This window comes from Microtus pennsylvanicus, chromosome 13 (genome assembly GCF_037038515.1).
Source record: "Microtus pennsylvanicus isolate mMicPen1 chromosome 13, mMicPen1.hap1, whole genome shotgun sequence".
Classification (NCBI taxonomy): Eukaryota; Metazoa; Chordata; class Mammalia; order Rodentia; family Cricetidae; genus Microtus; species Microtus pennsylvanicus.
In genome coordinates, this window is record NC_134591.1 from 77,780,098 (window position 1) to 77,803,948 (window position 23,851).

General features: G+C 49.5%; 1 protein-coding gene across 2 annotated transcripts; it reads left to right on the top strand.

The window, feature by feature from the left end:
* Nucleotides 1-334: 334 nt before the first annotated feature.
* Nucleotides 335-23,556, top strand: Slc2a7 (solute carrier family 2 member 7). Of its 2 annotated transcripts, none has more exons than XM_075945323.1 (12): nt 335-385; nt 838-947; nt 8,433-8,618; nt 10,701-10,825; nt 12,493-12,645; nt 13,398-13,523; nt 13,773-13,963; nt 17,560-17,670; nt 20,325-20,426; nt 21,875-21,950; nt 22,339-22,466; nt 23,338-23,556. In XM_075945323.1, exons 1-12 carry the CDS (start codon nt 335-337, stop codon nt 23,554-23,556), a joined length of 1,578 nt encoding a protein of 525 aa, XP_075801438.1. The 2 variants fall into 2 exon arrangements, with proteins under 2 accessions (XP_075801438.1, XP_075801439.1); XM_075945324.1 differs by having other exon boundaries at nt 838-936; nt 8,458-8,618.
* The last annotated feature ends 295 nt before the right edge of the window (nt 23,557-23,851 follow it).

Here is a 23,851-nt window from a genome sequence, read left to right on the forward strand (position 1 = left end):
GGTTGAAGTTGCAGCTTGCTTTGATTTCCACAACTCATTTCAGAGGACCAAGCAGCGTCTTTTCTCTCCCTGTGGCAACTGGGAGGCTACTGGCTGGGAGCTGTAGGATGCAAACACATAGCCCCTCTGCACGTGGATGCCACTGGCAAAGCGTCAACATATATCTTATCAAAGAGAATGGGCTCCTGTAGAAAGCAATTAAGGTCCAGAGGGCAGGAGGATCATATGCTAAGCCAGCCTTGGGGAAACTCAGCAGATCAGCTGGCAGCCAGAACAGAGCAGGGTCTGGTGGCCTCGGAGAGGCAGAGTGTGCCTGCTCGCCTACCTGATGAAGATGGAGAACAAGGGGACAGAGACACCTCTGCCCAAGCTACACACGAAAGGAGTAAGTGCCAATTTTGGAAACTGCCTGTCCCACCAATCCGGAGACCTTTGTATGTAGATGAGGGACGTGGAATCCGTCTATCAAGGAGAGGTTGGAGGGGAGATTGCCTACACAGAAGGTCGCAAGGGGACTGCCACACCCAAACGCCGTGGCTCAGAGCAAGCACGATCCAGCAAAGCTTTGGGGAGGACAGATGGTGCTGCTTCATAATCCTCATCTACCCTGTCCCTTCACCCTCAAGGGCAAAGGCAGGAGAAACGTGGGCCCGGAAACAGAAAGGGAGGCCCCAGCTCTGGCAGCACCTGTTTGGGTTGCCTCCTCCCGCTCCCATCCAGACCTTCCTTTCCATCAAGGAGGAAATGGAGGCCTAGCCTCCCTGCCCCGCCCCCCATCCTAGAAGCTTCAGGAACCAACCATCCCAGAGACCCTAATCTTGGAAATCTCTCCTGCAGCGCCTCCAGCCCACACTGATCCTGACTACGCTAAGCGCAGCCTTTGGCTCAGCCTTCCAATATGGCTACAACATCTCTGTGATCAACACACCTCACAAGGTGGGCACAAGGCGGGTCTCATGGGTAAAAGTCAGCTGCTGTTTCACTTCTGCAAACCTCCACCTTCTCCTAGGACTCCTCTAGACGCCCACCTCTGAGGACCAGAGGCGACTAGAGGCATTTTCCGCAGAAATGTCATCTTTTTTTTTTTAAACATACCAATCCCAGTTCCCCCTCCCTCCTTTCCTCCCACTTCCCCATCTTCCCCCAACCGCATCCTCATCCGCTCCTCTGAGAGGGTAAGGCTTCCCTTGGGAAGTCAATTAAGTCTGTCCCATCACCTCTTTAAGGCAGGAACAAGCCCTGGCCCCGGCCCCACCCCCAGCTGTACCGAGGCTGAGCAAGGTATCTCTCCATAGAGAGTGGGCTCCACCAAAACACCTCATGCATTAGGGTTAGATCCTGGTCCCTGCCAGGGTAGACTGATGGGAGACTTGAGGTCCAGAGGGAGAGACCAAGGAAGCAGGACTCCCAAGGACCGATGTAGAAAGGATGTCCCTAGAGGGGCAAAGGGGACAAACGCCTTGGTTGGCATGGTCTATTCACTTAAGTGTGTAAATTCACAGCATTTTTTAAGACTCAGTGTCACAGGAGGCAGGCACAGCAAGGCTCTCCTGTCATCCCAGACGCTGAGGATGAGAAGTAGTGTAGCATTGCTTATAGGAAGGAAAGCAAGCAGTTCCCCACAGTATATATACATAGGTGAATCTGTGTGCATATGGACTGCATTTATATACACTATATATTATCATTGATGGAGCATCTTTGATCTTATGAAGGTTTTAATGGTATTTTATTTTGCAATACTGAGAATCAAACCCGGGGCCTCAGGCACACCAGAAAAGTGCTCCACCACAGAGCAACATCCCCAGCCAGGGGATTTTTTTTAAAAAAATATTTTATTTCACCAGACATAGTAGTGAACACCTCTCATCTCAGCACTGGAAAGGCAGAGGCAGGAGGATGTCTTGTGAGTTCAAGGCTAGCCTGGTCTACACAGAAAGCTCCAGTACAGCCATGACTACGTAGAGAAACCCTGTCTCAAAAGAACAAAGAGGAAAACACGCACATGTATTTATTTATTTATTTATTTATATTTATCCAGTCTGTCTGGAGTGTGTCTGAGGATGTGTGGGCATGTACTTGTCACAGCGAGTGTGAATTCAGAAGACAGCTCACAGGAATACTCTCTCTGCTTCTACCTTGAGGATCTGGCTCAGGTCATCTGCTTTGGCACTGACCACTGAGCCACCTCACCGGTCCCAGTCCTAGGTTTATTGAGATATTTTATACATTAAGCTGGCCCCGAACCATCCTCCTGCCTCAACCTCTCCAGTGTGGTGATTAGAGGCATGAACCACTGCGGGTGGCCCTGTCAGAGAAGCAACAGGTGGTAACTGAAGCTCCAGGTGTCAGCCCACCAGGAGGAGAAAATCCCTGATGGGTGAATCTCCAATAGGCAAGGCCCCGAAACCACAGACTCCAGAATGTCTTTGGCTTCTGCTGTGCCTTTACAGGTTGGCTGCTGCCATCTTTCTCTGGTATCTGGCCTGGTGTGAATGGGTGTGAGGAGAGTTTATCTCATTGAAATATCACGTTCTACTGGGCATTTTTACTTGTGGATTATTATGAATGTGATTTCTATCTAATCTGTGATATCTAATTAATAATATAATGTTATTATGAAGATGATTTCTTCCTAATCTGTGCTGCTAATTAATAATAACAATAATGTTAGTTTAAATAGAATTCTGATGATTGAAAATAAATACAACAAAACACCACACAGCTAGGGCCTTAGAGTTTTACTTAAGGAGCTGCATAGATGTTAAGGATTAAGTTAAGTTCAGGTTAATGATTAAGGAAAACAACTGAGTCCCAGGAGCCAGCTTGGCTCAAATTCTTTAAACCTTAATGTTGAAAGACATAGCCACAGTTTTCAGAGTGCATCACAGCCGAAACAAAGCTGAAACCGGCCTCAGGGCAAGTTGAGATGTTTTGATAATCGCTTTGAGACGAAAAACCGTGGAAAACCATCTAAAGCTCACAAGGACACAGAAATGAAGGATTTATTAGGCTAGGGGTCAAATCACAAAGCAGCCCAATTATTACTCCTTAATGCACTTTCTGTGCTAAAACTGATCAGTGCCCAAAGACGATGATTAAGTCCTTGTACCCACTTCTGCCCTAACATAAAAGGCCATCGCGGAGTGAGTATGGACCCTAAAGATTTAAAGTAGAGCTGACTGTTTTTCATGCATAAAAGTTTAGGTTTGCGATTTCTTTAAGATTCCTTATAAAATTACCTTTCAAGATACAAAATCAAGCGATTGATTCTTTCTTCGAAATGGAAATATGCAGCCTGCCAGCAAAAGAACCGGCTGAGAAAAATACCCTGCTTGCTCACACTCTGTTAATCTATAACAAGTTGCTCGGGTCCAAGTGAAAGAACGAACGGATGAACATGGGTTCTTGGGACAGCTTGTTTTTCACCTGTAATACATAAAGTGTTTAATTGTATAAGAAAAACATGCTGTTTTTTACTTGTATTCATTGTAATCATTCACTTGAAAAATACAATGAAACTACATTGAAATTTTTTACATTGCTTGAAAGATTTTGCTGGGGTCTATAAGCTGTAACAGAAAAAAAAATAAAGTGAGTTAGAAGGAAGACATCAAGACAGAGGGACATTTCTGGATAGAGATAAGAATGCAGAATGGGGAACACAGAATGGAAGAGGCGTGTGTGAGTGTCTTTCCCTCAGATAAAAAGTCATAGGCCTGCCGGGCGGTGGTGGCACACGCCTTTAATCCCAGCACTCGGGAGGCAGAGGCAGGTGGATCTCTGTGAGTTCAAGACCAGCCTGGTCTACAAGAGCTAGTTCCAGGACAGGCTCCAAAACCACAGAGAAACCCTGTCTCGAAAAACCAAAAAAAAAAAAAGTCATAGGCCTACTGGGGGGTCCTTTTAGAGCCCTGCCCTGCTGGAGGCTGGCTCCCTGGCAGCAGAAAATCTCTTTGTCCAGTATTGTGGCTTATTGGTTTGTTTTTGTGGTGTCCAGAATTAAACCCAGGGCCTGGAAGGATAAGCAAATGCTCCACCACTGAGCTACATCCCCGGTCTGGGATCCGATTTGTTTTGTTTTTTAAATCTCTCTGTGTGTGCCCCAATAGTGGCTAGAAGAGTCTCTGAAGCAGGTGGTTGTGAGCCACCTGACATGGATGTCACCTGACGCGGGTGTCACCTGACATGGGCGCTAGGAACCAAACTCCAGTCCTCTGCAAGAGCTGCAAGCGCTCTTAACTGCTACCATCTCCCCAGCCTCCCCTCTCCACGTGTAGTAATATGGAGCGGCAGGGCTGAGTCCCCAAAACCCCAGCCGCCTGCCCGGCTAGCTTATGCCCCGAAATAATTACACAGACACTGTATTCATTTAAACACTGCTTTGGCTCATTTCTACCTAGCATCTTCTAGGCTAACTCTCCCACCTGGACTGGCCCATTTCTTATCATCTGTATAGCACCAGTCTTACCGGGAAGATTCTAGCCTAAGTCCATCCTGGGTCGGAGCTGGGGCATGGTGTGCGTCTTCCCTGGAGCAGGTAGCATGGCGTCTCTCCTGCATCTGCTCCCAAAAGAAGAGCTGTGGAGTCTGACCTCACTTCCTCTTCCTCCCGGCATTCTGTTCTGTTTACTCCTCCCACCTATCTCCTAACCAATGAGAGCCAAGCAGCTTCTTTTATTTTAACCAATAACCTTCCTCCATCATTTCCCCTTTTTCGGTTTAAACAAAAAAAGGAAGGCTTTAACCTTAACATAGCAAAATTACATATAACAAAACAGTTATCAAGTAAAAGTTACATCAGAAACATTTATACATATAACAAAATTGACCGTAAATCTCTATCAATAAAGCAAAATCTATACTAATGCAAATTATTCATGTCTATATCATATCCCCCTTTAAATGTAAAAGAACATTTATAGACCATATTTGGGAATATGGGCGCAGTTTTTTCTCTCCAAACTGCTTCCTGCTGAATGGGGGCGTCGTTAATTAGGTCTTTCATGGTATAACCTGTGTGCCAGTTTCATCTCAGTTGGCAGTTGAGCGAAGCAATTTTCTGAAGATGTTCACAGCAACCCTTCAGGAGGGCGTGGTCCATCATACCAAATCGGAATAGAAGAAATGAACAAGGTCTCATCCTCTGTGAAAACAAAATAAGAAACTCCTTTCCAAAGCATCATATCCGTAGACCCAAATTCCGAAGTCAAGATACCTTTAGAACATATGTGTAGGTTCAGCTTAGCCGCCCATATAATGAAATGTCTCTCTGTACTTAGCTCCTTCACAGTCAAAAATTTTAAAGAAAACACAATGTACATAATCCAGACTCTCTGTGAATTTTCCATTTTTTACGTAGCTTATTTTTCTTTATTTCTTTTAATCTCTTAACTATCTGTACTCTGTCTCTTTAAAGACTTTACTTTTTTTTTTAACATTAACTTTATTTTCTATATTCTTTTTCTTCTCTCTCCCAAGCTTACGTACATTCATCCAACAGTGTGACTCATTTAGTGGTCTGAATCTGTCCTATTGTGAATATGCAATTTTTTACTATCCAGGAGCACTTTTGATTTGCGCTTTTAAATCACTAGGCGCTTAAGAATCTAAGCTGTGACATTCCTAGGTTAACTTTTTGCTTTTTGAGCATATATCTTTGACCTGGAATAACCCTGTAGACCAGGCTGTCTTTGAACTCTCAGAGATCCGCCTGTCTCTGCCTCCCAGACATTGGGATTAAAGGTGTTTGCTACTACACCTTGAACTCACAGAGATCTGTTTGTCTCTGCCTTTTAGGCACTGGGATTAAAGGCATGTGCTACCACACCTTGAAATCACAGAGGTCTATCTCCCTCTGCCTCCCAAGTGTTGGGATTAAAGGTGTGTACTAAGACACACAACAACTCTCTTCCTTTTTTTGTTTTTTGCTTTAAGAACTTCAACTTTCAGCTTGCATATATTTTTAACACACTTTAAACCATTCAGAAATTTTCTCTGTCTTTGAATCTCTCTTTACTGTATATCTTTCTGTTTTTTGACCACATGAGTCTTTAATTTACCAAGCAATATCAGTAGGACTAAAGGCGTGGCTTTGCAGGCTAGATGTAGCCCATTCCTTAGCTTTCCAGCCTCACGGCTAAGGTACTGGCTGTAGCCATGTTTATAGCCACAACTGGCGTTTCAAGGTCCCTGCCAGCCAGCAAGCTACAACAGACAACACTCAAGTCCTCTCTCGGTAGCCGGCCCTCCTGCCTCAAACAGTCAGAGTTTACCCTGGCAGGATAGCCCAGAAAGCTGGCGTTTTTTTTTTTGATTTTTCGAGACAGGGTTTCTCTGTAGCTTTTGGTGCCTGTCCTGGAACTAGCTCTTGTAGACCAGGCTGGCCTTGAACTCACAGAGATCCGCCTGCCTCTGCCTCCTGAGTGCTGGGATTAAAGGCGTGCGCCACCACCGCCCGGCGAAAGCTGGCATTTTTAAACGGCACAGCTTTCTTCCTGCTACGGCTTAAAACCGAAAAGCATGCATTCAGCTTTTCGTCAACACCGTTTAAGTGTTTTGTGGCAGGACCTCTTAATGAGCTGCAAGCTTTGCAGCTAAAGCTGAGTCAGGAAGCCTCTCTTAGATGAGAGCGCTTGTAGCAAGCAGAGCAGACCCAAGAAATTGCCACAAGAAACATGCTTTACTCTATTTTTTTCCAAGCTTTCTCAGGCTTTCTGTGGACTGTTAGCCACACGTCTGGGCGCCATTTGTAGTAATATGGAGCGGCGGGGCTGAGTCCCCAAAACCCCAGCCGCCTGCCCGGCTAGCTTATGCCCCGAAATAATTACACAGACACTGTATTCATTTAAACACTGCTTTGGCTCATTTCTACCTAGCATCTTCTAGGCTAACTCTCCCACCTGGACTGGCCCATTTCTTATCATCTGTATAGCACCAGTCTTACCGGGAAGATTCTAGCCTAAGTCCATCCTGGGTCGGAGCTGGGGCATGGTGTGCGTCTTCCCTGGAGCAGGTAGCATGGCGTCTCTCCTGCATCTGCTCCCGAGAGAAGAGCTGTGGAGTCTGACCTCACTTCCTCTTCCTCCCGGCATTCTGTTCTGTTTACTCCTCCCACTTATCTCCTAACCAATGAGATGGGCCAAGCAGCTTCTTTTATTTTAACCAATAACCTTCCTCTATCATCCACGCCACATTTTAAGGCAGAATCTTATACATAGCTGAAGCTGACCTTGAAGTTCTGACCCTCCTGCCTCTACCTCCCCCAAGTGCTGAGATTACAAGTGTGCACCACCATAGCTGATCTTACCCAGGGTTGGAGATGGAACCAGGGCTTTGTGCACACTGGGTAAGTGCTCCACTCTCTGAGCTGCATGTCCAGCCCTGAACATCTCCTCTAAGTACCACACAGGCTAAGTGCTGTCACTAACATAATTAATGTGCTGGCCAGTTTTATGTCAACTTGATACAAGATAGAGTTACTTTGGAAGACGCTGTAGAGTATTATTTTAAGGTGTGTTGCTTTTGTTTATGCCGGATTTGTTTAACTCCGTGAAGCTGTGGTTCTTTGCATGTCTAAAACACCTGATGGTCTAATAAAGAGCTGAACAGCCAATAGCAAGGCAGGAGAAAGGATAGGCGGGGCTGGTAGGCAGAGAGAATAAATACAAGGAGAAATCTGGAAGAAAGAATTAGCCAGAGAAGGAGGAAGATGTCAAGAAACAAGCTAAGCCAGGCCTTTATAATTACAAATAAGCCTCAGTGTATGGTTTATTTGGGAGTTTTTACCCCCAAAAGAGTAAAAACAACATCAGGAAGAGGGAACATAACTTGAGAAAATACTTCCATTAGATTGGCCTGTGGGTGAACGTGTTCTTGATTAATGATGGACGTGAGAGAACACAGCCCTGGGCAGGTGGTCCAGGGTGCTAGAAGAAAGGCTGAGCAAGCCAGTGAGCAGTGTTCCTCCATAGCCTCTGCTTCAGTTCCTGCCTTGAGTTCCCTCTCTGACTTCCCTCCGTGATGAGGTGTGACCCGAGAGCTATAGGATGAAATCAGTCTTTTCTTCCCAAGCTGCTCCAGGTGTTCTGTCGTAGCTATGGAAGCCTGTCTCAAACAGAAGCGGATGCTCTGTGGAACTGGTGAGGAGATGAAGGCTCTGGAGGTCCACTCGCTGCCCAAGGTCACCCAGTTAGTGTGACTCTTTCCCACATTGCCTCCGGCAGAATAAGACTCTGAAAGGGAATTTTTAGCAATTTTTGTTGAGTCCAGCTTCCCATCTCTACCCCTCACACAGAGTTTGATTTTGCTTTCAGACACCAACAGAGCAGTACAAGGTTCCACTGTGTCCTGGGTACTGTCCTCTATGAGACAGCCAGGGACAGCTAAGAACACTTATGTCGCCGCTTCTGTGAGTGGCACAGTAGCTTGAGCAACGGATGGGGTCCTGTCTTTCAGGTCTTCAAGTCGTTTTACAACGACACGCACTTTGAGCGGTATGGAACGTTCATGGACGAGAATTCCCTGCTGCTCCTGTGGTCCTGTACGGTCTCCATGTTCCCTCTGGGAGGCTTGTTGGGGTCCTTGATTGTTGGCCCAATGGTCGATAAGTGGGGCAGGTAAATAGTAGATGTTATTCCCAAACTTGAAGCTCATCACAAGCCACAGGCTCTCCTGAGACTGAGCTCCTGCTGAGTAGCTAAGACACCCCGAAATCAGTTCTACAAGCAAGCTTCAGCACAGCTGCAGACATCAGGGCTCCAGCTAGCCCGGCAGATGCCTAGGAGAAGTCCCAGAGGGCTGCATCCTCTGAGGGGAAGGTTCTGATGGAGCTTAGCTGAGTGCCCCCCTGTAAGCCCTGTGGCAAGAGCGCAGAAAGGCCACCCCAGGAGGTTCATTCTGGGTTCAGAGGGCTTCCTGTCCTAACAGCGCTCTTCACATGGGCTCTGCAGGTGCCCTGAAGTTGGGAACAGGCTGAGTGAATCACCACACTTGCCTTGCTAGGTCTCAAATCTCCAATGGAAGTGAAGCCCATATCTGTGCACTTTGCTTGACTGCTCACTGGCCCAGGTTGCAGAGGCGTAACTGAAGATAAGGAGGGCGCGCAGGTCAAGGTCCCCCCAGGGAGGTGAAGTCTGAGTTGAGGTCACTGGGTGGGGCACAGATGCCTTCTGCTTGGGCAGGCTCTGCTCATTGGAACTTGTCACATACCGAGTTAGGCTGTGTGAGGATGGGAGTGGAGAACCCATAATGAAAAACAGCTCTAAGAAATAGTGGTTTCCTTCCCAAGTGTTAGACAGTTGGAAACTCTGTTTATGAAAACTGGACACAGAAGCGTCTCCTTGCAAATATTGGTGGAGAGTGAACTTGCCCTTTCTTGTGCAGTTGAGTGAAGAAAGAATTCAAGGGCTTCTAACCAATCATGCCGCTGGTCAGGCTGGCGGGCTGTGCATGCTTATCGCCTTGTCAACTCGTATTTAGGTTGTTCTAGAAACCCAAGCTTTCTTCCTCCTCCTCCTCAGTTATGAAACTTTGACTGTAGAGGAAACTTAAAAACCTGTTTTGAGATAGTGTCTCACTATGTAGACCAGGCTGGCCTGTCACAGAGATCCACCTGCCTCAGCCTCCCAGGAGCTAAGATCACACCCATGAGAAACCAGGAGGTGGAGTGGGGTCAGCCTGCCTAGTAGGGGCCCATCAGCCCCAGCCTCCCTGAGGCCCGCAGACTTCTTGGGGGTCAGGAATATAGGACTGCTATGCGCTGTTTATCCTCCTGGGTCTTCAGAGGCTCCAGGGGGAAGCTGCGGGCTATGGCTAGAGAGAAAAGCGGCCAGAGAAATCCAGAGTGCACATCTGTGTGTTGACTACCAGAGGACATTTTCGTTAGGACCCTATCAGCCCTGCTGCACCTACAACAGTCAGGAGCTGGGCCCCCATTAGCAGCCCCTGGAGGGGTGTGGCCGGACACAGCTGTAATCTAGCCCTCTGGAGGCAGAGGCCAGAGCACTAGCTACAAAGCAAATCTAAGGCAGGTCGGGGATACAGGAGGCCCTATTTCAAAGAAACTAAAGCAAGCAAGCCACAAAAGGTGGCTTCCGGGGCCTGGAGGGCAGGCACCCAGCTTAGTGCTACTTTACAGGCCTCCCCTCCCCCCTTTACAGGCCTCCCCCCCCCCTTTACAGACCACTGGGTTTCGTGGTAGACGTCATCTAGTCTCATTCTGCATCCCATCTGTTATGGGAATCTATCTGGTCAACATCCCTGACCAGCAGCAGAGATGCTAGACATCACCAGTGGGCTTGACTACCCCCAGCCCCCTCAAGCTCGAACCCAGGGCAGCTGCCCTGTTGGAAACACACCGCCCCCTCCTGCTAGTGAGCCCTCTGCTCCTAGAACTTTGACACACACTTCCTTTTACTGCTCTTCCATTCTTGGTCAGCTTGAGCTTTATTCAGTAAACGTGGAGAGAGCATCATGTATTATAAGGGCGCTAGTCCCGTCATGAGGAATACCCCTCCAACGACCCAGTCATCTGAAGGCCCTGAGGGGCAGGGATCGCTGCACACGCACGACCCTGGGGGACACTCTGGGGCCCAGCCCTCCTCAGGCACAGTGTAGGTCCTTTGCGGGGAACAGTCTGGAACACTGGGTTTGATGTGAAAAACCTGTGCTGGTCACCCCTGTCCCCTGCTGTCTTGCAGAAAAGGAACTCTGCTGATCAACAATGTCTTCGCTATCACCCCTGCCATCCTGATGGGGGTCAGCAAAGTGGCCCGGGCTTTTGAGCTAATCATCTTCTCTCGAGTGCTGGTGGGAATCTGTGCAGGTACCAAGAGTGGCCAGCTCAGTCCCTGGGCTGGAGAAGTTTAGCATAGGAGGCGGCACAGGCTGGGATGCTGGGAGAACCTGGCAGCCAGAGTCTGCCTTGATATGTTAAATAGGCACCTCAGTCATTTCTCTAGGGTTTGAGACCTATCAGAAGAGCTAGTCTGGAAAGAAAGGAAGAAGGGAAGGGGGAGGGAGGGAGGAAGAGACGGAAGGAGGGAGGAGGGCGGGAGAGAGAGAGAGAGAGAGAGAGAGAGAGAGAGAGAGAGAGAGAGAGAACATATAACAACCCAGTTTTGCAGGTATCTTCCAAGGAGGATGAATGACTTCAAAGGAAAAGACTACAAAATCTAGTGTCTCTGTCTCAGGCAACAGTTAGGATTTCCCCCCTCACCCCCCCTCCCCAAGACAGGGTTTCTCTGTGCAACAGTCCTAGCTGTCTTGGAACTCACTCTGTAGACCAGGCTGACCTCAAGCTCACAGAGATCCGCCTGCCTCTGCTTCCCAGAGTGCTGGGATTAAAGGCATGCGCCTCCACCGACCGCTGGCAGTTAGCATTGTTAACTATAGTGCTTTCTCTTATTTCTTAAAGCAGAGAGAGCCAGGGCTGGCAATGTGGTTGAGTGGTAGAGTGCTTACCTTGTATATATACAAAGCCCTGGGTCCAATCCCCAGAACCACACCCACAGGAAATAACAAAAGAAAGGGCTGAGCATAGCTCAGTGGTAGAGGACTTGCCTTGTGTGCATATATAACACAAGCAAGACAAAACAAAACAAAAAAAGGCTTTGTAAGTGATGTGTGCATAAGAAATAATAGAAGTCAACCAAAATAAGACTTGAGTATTTAAGTTCACAGAAAGAGTGACCACACAGCATAGACCCCTTCACTCAACAGTAGTCTGGCCCAGAAGCTGGGAAGGTAACAGTATCATTTTTGAATGCTGCCTTAAAGAAACCAAAATAGCTACTTTGGGGATGAAAAGGAAAGTTTACTCCAAACTGCCAAGGCTTTCTTTCAGGGAAAGCAGAGAGAAGCAACTGGGGGGGAGGGGGATGATGGTGGTGCAGCAGCCACAGCAGTAGGGGTGTAGGTGTAGATGGTGGTGTAGGTAGTAGTGGGTACTGGTGGGGGGTGATGGTGGTGAGTGGAGGTGGGGGTGAGATATTTCTAGGGTTTTAAGGGAACAGGTACCTGACCTGGGGTGGAGGGGAGCCTGTGAGCTGGTGTGGAGGGCATTGAAGTCTATAGCAGGTACTTGTGAGTAAGGATTGATGGAACCTAGAGGCCAGTAGAGACCCTGATATGCTGATAGGTATAGGTTAATGGAAGAGCCATAGGTCCTGGTTGCCAGAGAAGAAGAATCACTCCTTTTAGTGGGTAGGGACTATTTTCTCATGGTCCGGAGGGACTGCTGGTTTTTGTCTAAATGCCAGACTTTGGAGAAAGGGGTTTCCTGGCAGACAGCTTTCACGCTCTAGCAGGGCTGAAGGGGGATGGTTGGGAGAGGCGGTGGTAGCAGGTTCAGACTGAACGATCAACGTCACCCTCTTCCCATCCCAGTGAGACTCAAGGATTGAGAGATGGGTCGAGTCAACCTTAAGCACGGGGTTCTGAGAGCCTGGGAACGGCTCCTGGTGACCCCAATTCCCGTGTTGTCTGAACCAGGCATCTCCTACAGCGCTCTTCCCATGTACCTGGGAGAACTGGCTCCCAAGAACCTGAGGGGCACCTTAGGAACAATGACCGAGGTATTCGTCATCATTGGAGTCCTCCTGGCGCAGATCTTCAGTCTGCAGGCCATCCTGGGCAATACCACAGGTAACCAGCAGCATGTGGGGGTGTGGTGGGGAGCGGTAAATGGTCAGCACGTGTGTGCAGCCCTGGCTCATTTGAGCCCAAACTTACCCACGGTCCAAACAGGTTGGGTTTTGGTGACCTTTAGGTCAGCTTGTGGATATAAGACCTTGCCTAGGGCAGTGTTGCTGAGCCCTAGAAATAGCAGAAGGCTCAGATGTAAGTGAGGCTAGGCTGGCCAGTCAATGAGCTCCCTCGATCTGCTTGTCTCAGCTCCTCCACCCCAACCCCAACCGCCAGCAGGAATGTTGGGGTCACGGTCATACACAGACACAGTTTTTGGTTTTTTTTAAGATTTATTTATTAATTATGTATACAGTATTCTCTCTGCAAGCCAGAAGAGGGCACCAGATCTCAGTACAGATGGTTGTGAGCCACCATGTGGTTGCTGGGAATTGAACTCAGGACCTTTGGAAGAACAAGCAGTGCTCTTAACCATTGAGCCATCTCTCCAGCCCCCCAGACACAGTTTTTTAGGTAGGTGCTGGGGAGGCAGCTGGGGTCTTCATGCGAGTGTTCTTACCCACCAAGCACTCTCCTCTAACAGGTATGCCCTTTGTGGGCAGCCACATTTTGGCAAGGACTAGGTGCCCACTACCCTCGCATATCACCTGGTTGGGCAAGGTGGGGGCTGAGACAGGAGGGGAAACATCTGTGCCCCTGTGGGACCCCTGCAGCAGATTCAAATCTGAAGCGTTCCTGTTTATCCTGTCCAGGTTGGCCTATCCTCTTGGCTCTCACCGGGGTCCCGGCACTGATACAGCTTCTCTCGCTGCCCTTCTTCCCCGAGAGCCCCCGTTACACTCTGATTGAGAAAGGAGATGAAGAGACAGCAAGGCAAGGTACTGGGACACTGGTAATGGGGGCTACTCACCCACAGCCCCCAGTGCACAAAAGGGCACGAAATGGGCAGATGCCATCTAGCAAGATCGCGATCGGGGTCAGGGTCACAGTGGACGGGGTTTGAGAGCTGAGAGCGTGTGCTGGGTGGACAGAGCGATTGGGGCGTGGCCTGGGCTCTGGAGAAGGGCCTGGCTGCGGTACAATAATAGCAGAGGGTGGATGCGGCATGCTACCTCTCTGCCCTGTAGCTCTAAGGAGGCTACGAGGCTCCAGCTACGACGTGGAGGCCGAGATGGAAGAAATGCGCGAGGAGGAGCGCAAGGAGCAAGCAGAGGGTCGCCTATCGGTGCTCAACCTCTTCACCTTTCGGCCCTTGCGCTGGCAGCTGATCTCCATCATCGTGCTCATGGCGGGCCAGCAGCTGTCCGGGATCAACGCGGTGCGCGGGACCACCTCTCCCAGAGTCTGGGTCCCCTTGGGTCTTTTTAAAAGGAATTCACAGAAGGCTCAAGAGTAATATTTTGCATTTTGACGCCTGTGAAACTCAGTCTGGCCTTCAGGAGGGATGAGCTGCAAAGTTGAGGCTGGGTGGAGGGGTTCAGGGAGCACAGTGCATGTTATTACTCTGGGTGTTTCCTGTGCGAGAAACAGGACCTAGGCTGCAAGGCAGTTCAGTATTAAGGCGCTTGCTGCCAAGAGTGACGACCTGAGTTTGGTCCCTGGGACCCACACAGCGGAATGAGAGAAACAACTCCTCTGACCTCCACTCAAATGCCATAGAATGTGTGTAGACTGCTGCCTGCTGCCTGCTGCTGCAACCCTGATTCCTGCTGCTACCTTGCTGCCCGCCGCTGCCCTGTTGCCTGCACACACACACACACACACACACACACAGGATAGCAGCAAAGGGAGGGAGAGAGAATAAATGAATACAATAAAGATGGAGAAACTTGGCCAAGCTGCTACCAGAGCACAGTGGCCTGTAAGACTCCAAGGTCGGCTCTTGTCCACCGCCAAGAGCTAACAGCAGGAGATAGAACCAAGTATTATGAGCTGGACCAAGAGAAATATGAACGGTTCATGATAACATGAAGGTCATCTGCTGGGGGACAGTGCGTGGGCACCTCCAAACTCATGTAGAGGTTTCTCCTGGGTGGATATGTTTTGACTCCATATAAGCACACAGCCACAGTACACAGAACACGATCTTGCGGACTTCTGGGATACAGCAGACCAGGAGCAATTCCAGAGCTCACATGCCTTCTCCTACCCAAGGTTCACGCCTGCATGGGGTCTTTGATGTCTAGAGGAAAATCACCTAGGAGAACCTGGGTACCTGGTATGCAGAACTTCAGGAGTTCAGGCTGGAGATCCCATGCAACCTGGTGGCCAACAAAACTGATGCAGACGTGGAGATGATTCAAATGAACTTCGGTTTTGCCGAGACGTTCTCCTTGCCCCTGTACTTTGCCTCAGCTGCCACCAGTACTAGTGTCGTGAAGCTCTTCAGTGATGTTACTTGATGAGCCGTGGTTTACAAATGAAGTCCTGGGGGACTTCGTGGATGAGGTCAACACCAGATAGTGCAGAGTGGCATGATCAAGAGCACATCTTCGTTTTGTTTTGTTTTTTCGAGGCAGGACTTTCTGTGTAACCCTGGCTGTCCCAGAACTTGCTCTGTGGACCAGGCTGATCTCCAGCTCACAGAGACCCACCTGCTTTTGCCTCCTGAGTGCTGGGATTAAAGGAGTGTGCCGCCATCACCCATCCCTGTCTCCTTGATCAGAAGACATCCACCTATGGCTAAGTTGGGGTGTCTGGGAGTCATTTGCAGTACCCTATGTCTGGAGAACCTGTCCAGGTTACCCCTGCTCAACTTCCTGCAAACCCACCGTTCTGTGGTCCATGATAAGGTGACCACAAACACGCTAGACAGGTGTGACACCCACCGACCTCCTGCAGCAGAATGAGGATCCATGTCCTTCACATCTCCCCAGCCCACCCGCAGCCCGGCAATGTAGACTCAGTGCGCATGTTCGTGTCTTCTTAGTAGACATTTAATGTTTGCTGTCATCCAGATGGACCTTAGGGACTCTGCCTTGCGCTCCTGCTAATGCAATGACTGCTAACCCCTACCTTCTGCTCTATGTTCTGCAGAATCCGTGACACCTCCGACCCTTTTCCTTCTGAGTCTCCCAACCAACCTTTTCAACAATATTTTTGACAGACAACAGTGAAAATTCCGGGGCTTGTCTGTTTGTTTTGTGTTGTTTGAGGAGCTCTTCTAGGTCGGGGTGAGAGCACAGGAGCAGGACTCTGTTGCAGGAAAACACCACAAGTCTGGCTACATTTGGTCACACACATTTCTATCCCCCACCAAATGAACAACAGCCTCTTTTAAAGCCTCCACCTCAGGCAAGTTAAACCTGCATCTTTTGTGAGTGACAGAAAATGGAAGAGGAAGAGCTACCCGGCTGCCCACCGCTGCCCCGCTGTCCGCCACTGCCCCGCTGCCCACCACTGCCCTGCTGCCCGCTGCTGCCCCAGTGCCCCGCTGCCCTGTTTCCTGCTGCCCCCCTGCCCACCGCTGCCCCGCTGCCTGCCGCTGCCCCACTGCCCGCCGCTGCCCTGTTTCCTGCTGCCCTGTTTCCTGCTGCCCTGTTTCCTGCTGCCCTGCTGCCCGCTGCTGCCCCACTGCCCGCTGCCCTGTTTCCTGCTGCCCCACTGCCCGCTGCCCTGTTTCCTGCTGCCCACTGCTGCCCCACTGCCCGCTGCCCTGTTTCCTGCTGCCCTGCTGCCCGCTGCCCTGTTTCCTGCTGCCCTGCTGCCCACCGCTGCCCCGCAGCCCGCTGCCATCCCACTGCCTGCTGCCCTGTTTCCTGCTGCCAGTCTGCTTTTCTGATGATCTTGAGCATCATCTGCTTTGTCTTTGTTGTTTTGTTCCTTTTCTACAACAGAGATTAAATTTCATAAACAAAAACAAAAGAAAGATGGATAAACAGATAGATGTAGACAGCTCATCAGCTAAGACCACTGGTTCCATTCCCAGCACCCACGTGGTTACTTACAACCATCTGTATGTCTAGTTCCAGGCAGATCCAACACCCTCTTCTGGATGCCATGGGCACCACAGGCACACAGAGCACAGACACACACATGCAGGCTAAACACCTATGAACATAAGATAAAAATAAGTACATCTTTTAAAAAGAGAGAAGAGAGAGAGGAAACAAAATCAGACCTTATTTACAAAACTGGGGTCTGCACTAAGGAAGGTCAGCCACATGTGTAGTCCTGGGAGCTGGGACAGGACATCCAGGGTGAAGAGGCAGCTCAGACACTAGGCCTCTCTCTCCCTACCCTTTACATTTTTCTTGCTATATACCTTTTCTCTTTGCCTCTTAGTCCCCAAAGAAAAACTCCTGCCTGCAGTTCTTTTTGTTTTTGGTTTTGGTTTTGGTTTGGTTTGGTTTGGTTTTTAGCCCTTTCCATAAGAGACCGGCAGAGAAGTGCCTGGCCTCTGGTCCCAGTAAAGGTCATAGATTGGTCCATCCTGGGTCAGGAGGTCCTGGTGGGCTCATTTGCTGTGGAACTATGATGTCATGTTCTGTGGATGCTGTTTTCGCTCTCTCTGTGGATGGGCAAATACCTGGAGAATGGCAAATGTCTATTCTGGACCTGTTGGAAAAAGGACAGGTGACCCTGCTAGTGTCTAAGAGAAGTAACAGGAAGAGGTGACACCTGGTCTTCAAGAGTTGAATTGTTTAGCAAATGATCTTGGGAGTCACCCAGTGGGGACCCTTCCAGGACTGGGCTAGGGTTGGCCCCAAACAAGGGAGAACCTGAGTTTGCAGGGTGTAAAGTCACGTGGGGAAAGATGCCTGATTTCACTGCTACCTTCTGCCTCCATCCTAAACCAGACTCCCCACCTAGTCTTCCCTACCCAAGCTCCCCAAACTGTTCACCATTCAAAGCGAGAGCAGTAGCCCAGTGACAAGTCTCAGGCCTCTGATCGCAGCCCTGTCTGTGTTTTAGATCAACTACTACGCAGACACCATCTACACATCGGTTGGCGTGGATCCCACCCAGTCCCAGTATGTGACAGTGGGCTCTGGTGTGATCAACTTAGTGATGACTATAGTCTCGGTGAGTTACTGGAGAGAAGCCTCTCTCTCATTGCAGGGTCTCCAAACAGCTCCCTAGCTGGAATACAGAAGCCCCTCAGGCCAGTTAGCATGCAGGTGACCCTAGTCCTGGAGGCACTATTTGAGTACCTGTGGTCAAGGGTTGGGGTATAGCTCAGTTGGTAGAGTGCTTGCCTAGCATGTACAAGTTCCTGGGTTCAATCCCCAGCACCACTGTCAAACTGCACACCATGGCTCAGACTTAACAGCTCAATACTTGGGAGGTGAAGGCAGGAGGATCAGAAGTTTAAAGTCATCCTTAATGATATCGTGAGTTCAGTCCCAGCCTGGACAACATGAGACTCAGAAGCTAACAAATGCTCCAAAGCCAGCTATGATGGCAATTCTTGGCCCTTGACTACCTTTGGAATTAACTAAAACCCAAGCAAATCAGCACATGTGAAGGATTTTTTTCTTAATTAAATCATTTGAAATCATTTGAAGGGAAAACCTTTTTTGTTTGTTTGTTTTGTTTTTCGGTTTTGCTGTTATTGTTTTGTTTGTTTGTTTTGGGGTTTTTGTTTTTGATTTCAGAGTTTTTTGTTTGGTTGGGGTTTTTTTTTTGTGTGGGTTTTGGTTTTTCAAGACAGGGTTTCCTAGTAGCAATGGAGCCAGTTCTGGAACTTGCTCTGTAGATCAGGCTAGCCTTTAACTCACAGAGATCATCTCTGCCTCCGGAGTGCTGAGATTAATGGCATACGCCACCACTGCCAGGCTGGAAAACCCACCTTCAATTCCGATCTTTTGAGTCAGGAAGGTCTGCCTCTAATTGGGCCACACCTCTGCTGGCAGCCTATGTAAGGGGCACTGAAGAAGGAAACTTGCTCGTTCTGCCTGCTCGCTCTCGCTCTTGCTGCCAAGTCCATTCCTTTCCTGGCATTAGAGCCTACTTCTTCGGGACTCCAGCATAGGCTGAAGACCAGCTGAGGCATCCAGCCTTGTGTACTGAACAACTGCTGGATTCTTGGACCTTCTGTTGGTAGACAGTCATTGTTGGACAAGCTGGACCACAGCCTGTGAGATTATTCTAATAAATCCATATTCTAGAGAACCCTGTTCTTTCAGAGAACCCTGACTAATATAGACTTTGGTACCAGAAGTAGGGTATTGATATGACAGTCCTAAGGACTTTGGGACTTTGGGCTCGGAAGGCCGCTGAGTGTTCAAAGCTTGGTGAGCTGTGTGGGAGCTCGGGCGATAAGAACGTTGAGAACAGAGCAGATGACGGAGGCCTGGCTCATGCATTTCCAGAGGGAAGCTTGAGAGTCGCTTACTGACTCTCTCAGAGTTGCTGGCTCTTTTGGGTTGAGAATCTGCAGTTCTGGTCAGCTGAACCAATCAGCTGTGGTTAAGGAAAGACCAGCATCAACGCGGTGAAGGTCTTCTGGGAAGTGCTTCCTCAATGTCAGCACGCAGAGGCTGTGTTCCACGGGTGGCCAAGATTGTACCTCCTGCTGGCAGCTGAAGTTGTTAAGAGTCACGCAGTGGTACTGGTTTTGAAGGCACGAGGGGGTCATGGAAAGCAGCTGAGGCTTGGCACTGGGAGAGATCAGGAGAAGCCAATGGCAATAGCGCCGCCTCAGTAGCCGCTGGAGGCCCAGAACTGAAGCGGTCATGCAGAGAAGTTGAGGCTTGGCACCATGAGGAGAGCCCGGGAGAGGCTGCTGGTGATGGCACAGCCCAGTGGCAGCAGAGATCCCAGCGTTTTGGAGGCACCAGTACCGTCGTGTGATTGCCAAGGACAGGATAGCTGTGGAGTGAGGCCTGCCCAAGCTTAGAAGACAGGCTGTGTGTTCTGCAGAGGCTGAGACAGAGAAGCGACCAAGTCCTGGTCAGAGGAGCCAGAAGGTTATGAGTAAATCTCAGCTATTAGACACTGGGTTATTTACAGTGCTGGAGTTGGGGATGCTTTGTTTAGATGGAGACTGTGACCCGCTTCTTTCTTTTTGAAGGAATAAAGTATTTCATTTATTTCTTTATTTTACTCTATCCCATAGTTGAGAGACTTTAACCTTTTTTTAAAAAAAAAAAGACATTTTGGAGTTTTACAGAGACTTTGAGTTCTAAAAGAGACTGGATATGTGTTTTTTGTTTTTTTGAGGAAGGGTTTTTCTATGTAGTCCAGCTGTCCTGCAATTCACGCTATAGACCAGGCCAGCCTTGAACTCACAGAGATTCACCTGCCTCTGCGTCCTGACTGCTGGGATTAAAGACGCACACACCACACCTGGCTGAGACTGGATATTTTGGTCTCTAGATAACTCAGCATTTACGCTGCGCTAGCACAGCCCACTGTAGCTCTAGTTCCAGGAACTCCAGCTCCCTCTTCTGTCCTCCGCGGGTACTGCATGCACATAGAGTACATTATAAGTCAAGCAGGCTCTCACATTCACATAAAAATACAATGTGGTTATAATAAGGACAGAGATATCCAGGGGTCTGCAAATGACAAAGACAGTGTTGTGGAATCCCAAGGTGTAACTTACACCAAATAGGTCACCTGATGTAGCAGGGGTGAATAAGAAGAACCTAAGGAGGGCCACTCAGGAGAGGGTGGAGGTTCGAGGTTGGGGTCAATCCTTAGTAAGAGCCTCCTCCTCATCCACTCCCCTGCAGGCAGTCGCTGTAGAGCGTCTGGGGCGGCGGATTCTCCTGCTGTCTGGCTATGGCATCTGTGGCTTGGCCTGCGTGGTGCTGACCGTGGCTCTCCTCCTCCAGGTCTGTTCTCAGGTCCTGCCCTGTGGGCTGGGGTGTCACCATAGGGTTTCAAGGTCCCAACTGCAGGGGCGGATCTCAGTGCTTTCCAGCTGCCTCCTTTCATGGACAACTGCTTCATAAAACCCATTCCCAATGTGAAGTTCATGAGGGATTTTGCTCTACGGGGCCCGCAAAAACAGGCGTGTAACTCAGTATGATGCTAGAACCACAGGCAGTTGGGAGCCACCTGATAGATGCTGGGAACGGAACGGGAGTCTTCTAGAAGAACAACAACAGTTCTTAACCACTGAGCCATCTCTGTAGTCCCTGGACTCTGATTTATAAATGCAGTCTTGAGGTAGTCCCCTGCAATGGGGACAGCTGGGCCCAGATCCCCTCTTGGAATCCTGCCAGATGTCAAGAGCGCCAAATCCCAGTGTTCAAAATATCTTGAAGACTAGAGCTGGATAAACCTGGAAAGGAAACAGTTATAACAGGGGCTATAAAATACTTAGGGATGCCAGGCAGTGGTGGCGCAGGCCTTAATCCCAGCACTTAGGCAACAAAGGCAAGTGGATCTCTGTGAGTTCAAGGCCAGCCTGGTCTACAAAACAAGTTCCAGGACAGCCAGGGCTACACAGAGAAATTCTGTCTCAAAAAACATAAAAAGAATATAAATAATAAATAAACAAATACTTGGGGACTATGTTGCCCTGGCTGGAACTCATATAAACCAGAAGGAAGTAATAAAAGGGAAAAGATTATGTCCCTCTGTCAGAAGCCCTGGCAACTGTCCATCTTCTGACCCTCCATGGTATCCTACCCCGCCATCAGTGGCTCCCTCAGCATCCATCCTAATTCTCACTAGCTAGCCACTTAGCTTAGAGCCTACCATATAGTTCAGTTTAAGCCTGTTAACCTGGTTTTGTCTTGGTCATAGAGAGCAGGGAACAGAGAGCAGGTCTGGGACTCCCTTGTCCTTGGGACCCCTAGAAGGATTCTCCCCAGACAATTGTCAAATAAGTTGAAATCCCCACTCAGTCACCTCAAGACTGTGACCACTGTTGCTATGTCCCTGAGGGACTGAGGTTCTCCTGATCTGTGTTCAGGGATCTATGGGCTCCGAGTCCATATTGGTGGCATAGAAACAGTGTTAACCACACTCATAGAGGGCAACATGAAGATTTGTGGGATAGAAATAAAGTTATCCACACTCAGAGAGGGCAACATGAAGATAAAACATAAAGCCGCCTGACTCAAACATGACAGAAAGGCAGCTCTCCTCTCAGCCCCACCGCTATCAGGTAAGGCTGTGGAAACCTTGATGAACGGGAACGTTCTGGTTCCATCCTATCTTTGTGGCCTCCGTGGGGCTCAGAATTCCTGCAGCAGGAGGGTGGGAGTCACAGGTGAACTCAGCTTCCTGTGAGGCTCTTGGCTTGAGGCCCACAGCGCTGCTTCTCCCACAGAGCACGGTCCCTGAGCTGTCTTACCTTGGCATCGTTTGTGTCTTTGCCTACATCGTGGGACATTCCATAGGGCCCAGTGAGTTCTTGCCCACCTCGATGGGGGACATTCTATAGGATGTTCTTGTACACCTTGATGGGGGGGCATTCCATGGGGCCCAGTGAGCTCTTGCACACCTCGATGGGGGGCCAATATGGAGCAAGGGCTGGAGAGGGTTTGCACTGTGAAGTTTCCATCTGCTGGGTTGCTACAAACCTTCACTAGCATCCAATTGACGAAATAGCACCAGCTATCGCTCCCTACTCTCCAACCCTCTGCCGTAACTTGAGGATAAAATGGGGTTTCTTTTCAGCCCCCAGTCCCAGCAAGGGTGATCCACACAGGGAGGTAAGGTGCTCCGAGGGTCTGAGGTTCAAAGTGAGGTCCTAGGAGCATTCAGGGCCATCTGAACCTTCCTTCCACCCAGGTCCTGTCCCCTCGGTGGTGAGAACAGAGATCGTCCTGCAGTCCTCTCGGACGGCTGCGTTCACGGTAGATGGGGCCGTGCACTGGTTCACCAACTTCATCGTCGGCTTGGCGTTCCCATCCATCCAGGTGAGTGGTCCTTCGTGCCGTCCTTGGCCACCCTGCCTCACCTCAAGACGATGAGTAGTTCCTTCTTTCTGAAAAGTACCTCCTGGGGCTGGGAATGAAGTTCAGTTTCTGCTGAGTTTGCCAAAAGGCTTTGGGTTGGATCCCAGCACAGCATAACCTGCTTACGGTGGTACAGGGCTGTAAAACCAACCCTTGGAAGGTGGATACGGGAGCATCAGACGTTCAGAGCCGTCCTTAACTACATAGAGAGTTTGAGGCCCACCTGGGATATGTGAACTCTCATCTCAAAGCAGCAACCATCCCCCCAGCATCTACCAACTCAAAGCTACCACAAGGAGCTCTCAAGTGCTCGGTGTGAGACTCGCTTCGGCCCGGTTCTTTTTATTTGCTTGTTTTCCTGGGCTGGCAATTCAACCTAGAACCTACCGTGTCTCCCCACTGCATGGTATCCTCAGCCTGGAACTCTTAGTCCCCCTGCCTCAGCACCCATAGTACTGGAATTAGAAGCGCACACTTTGGCACCCAATTCAAAATCCTTTAGTATGCCATGCCCCTCTTACAGAGGGGATTGCCCCTCGGAGTTGGAAATGGTTCTTTGTTAAAGATCAAAAATGGCAGTGTTCCAGAAGAGGAGCAAACCCCTGCTACTTCCCTCCCCTGGGTCAACCAGACCTCGGCTTCCAGTGCAGGAAGGACCATGGGAGCCCAACACTAAAGGTCGCTTTTGGAGGTTAGGGATGGGCCCAGTTTGCCCACTGTTTTTCCCTCTAGGAGTGGAATAAAAGTGACCGTGAAGAAAATCCCTGTGACTCGCAAAGGCACCAAGTGTGTTGTCTGAAGGGTCTCCTCCCTCGTCCCCTCTCTGCTCTAGGTGGCCATCGGGGCCTACAGTTTTCTCATCTTCGCTGCCCTCTGCCTCCTCACCGCTGTTTACATCTACACGGTAATTCCTGAGACCAAGGGCAAGACATTTGTGGAGATCAACTGTGCCTTCGCCAAGAGAAACGGAGTGGACCTTCCAGAAGAGAAAGGAGGAGCGGCGGCCGAGCCTCACACTCCCTCTCTGCCCGACAAGCAGACGTCCTTTTGATGGCTCTGCAGACCCACACGTACTCAGCTTCTCTCTTGGAGAAGGACACTTGGGGACCAGGCCTTCTGAGGCTTTGGTGTTCCCTTGGCAACTGGAAGACTTTGGAAGACACAGCACTGATTTACTCGACAAGCGGTTAGTTTCCAAGACCAACCATGAGAGGGCGGTGTAGACGGGTCGGAGCTGATTCTCTGATTCTACAATGAGGTAGGGATGCTAAGGCTTCACAAGTTCTGGGTCTTAGCTTCATATTACTGTAACAAAATAACTGGGTCAACTAGCTGATTTGGAAAAA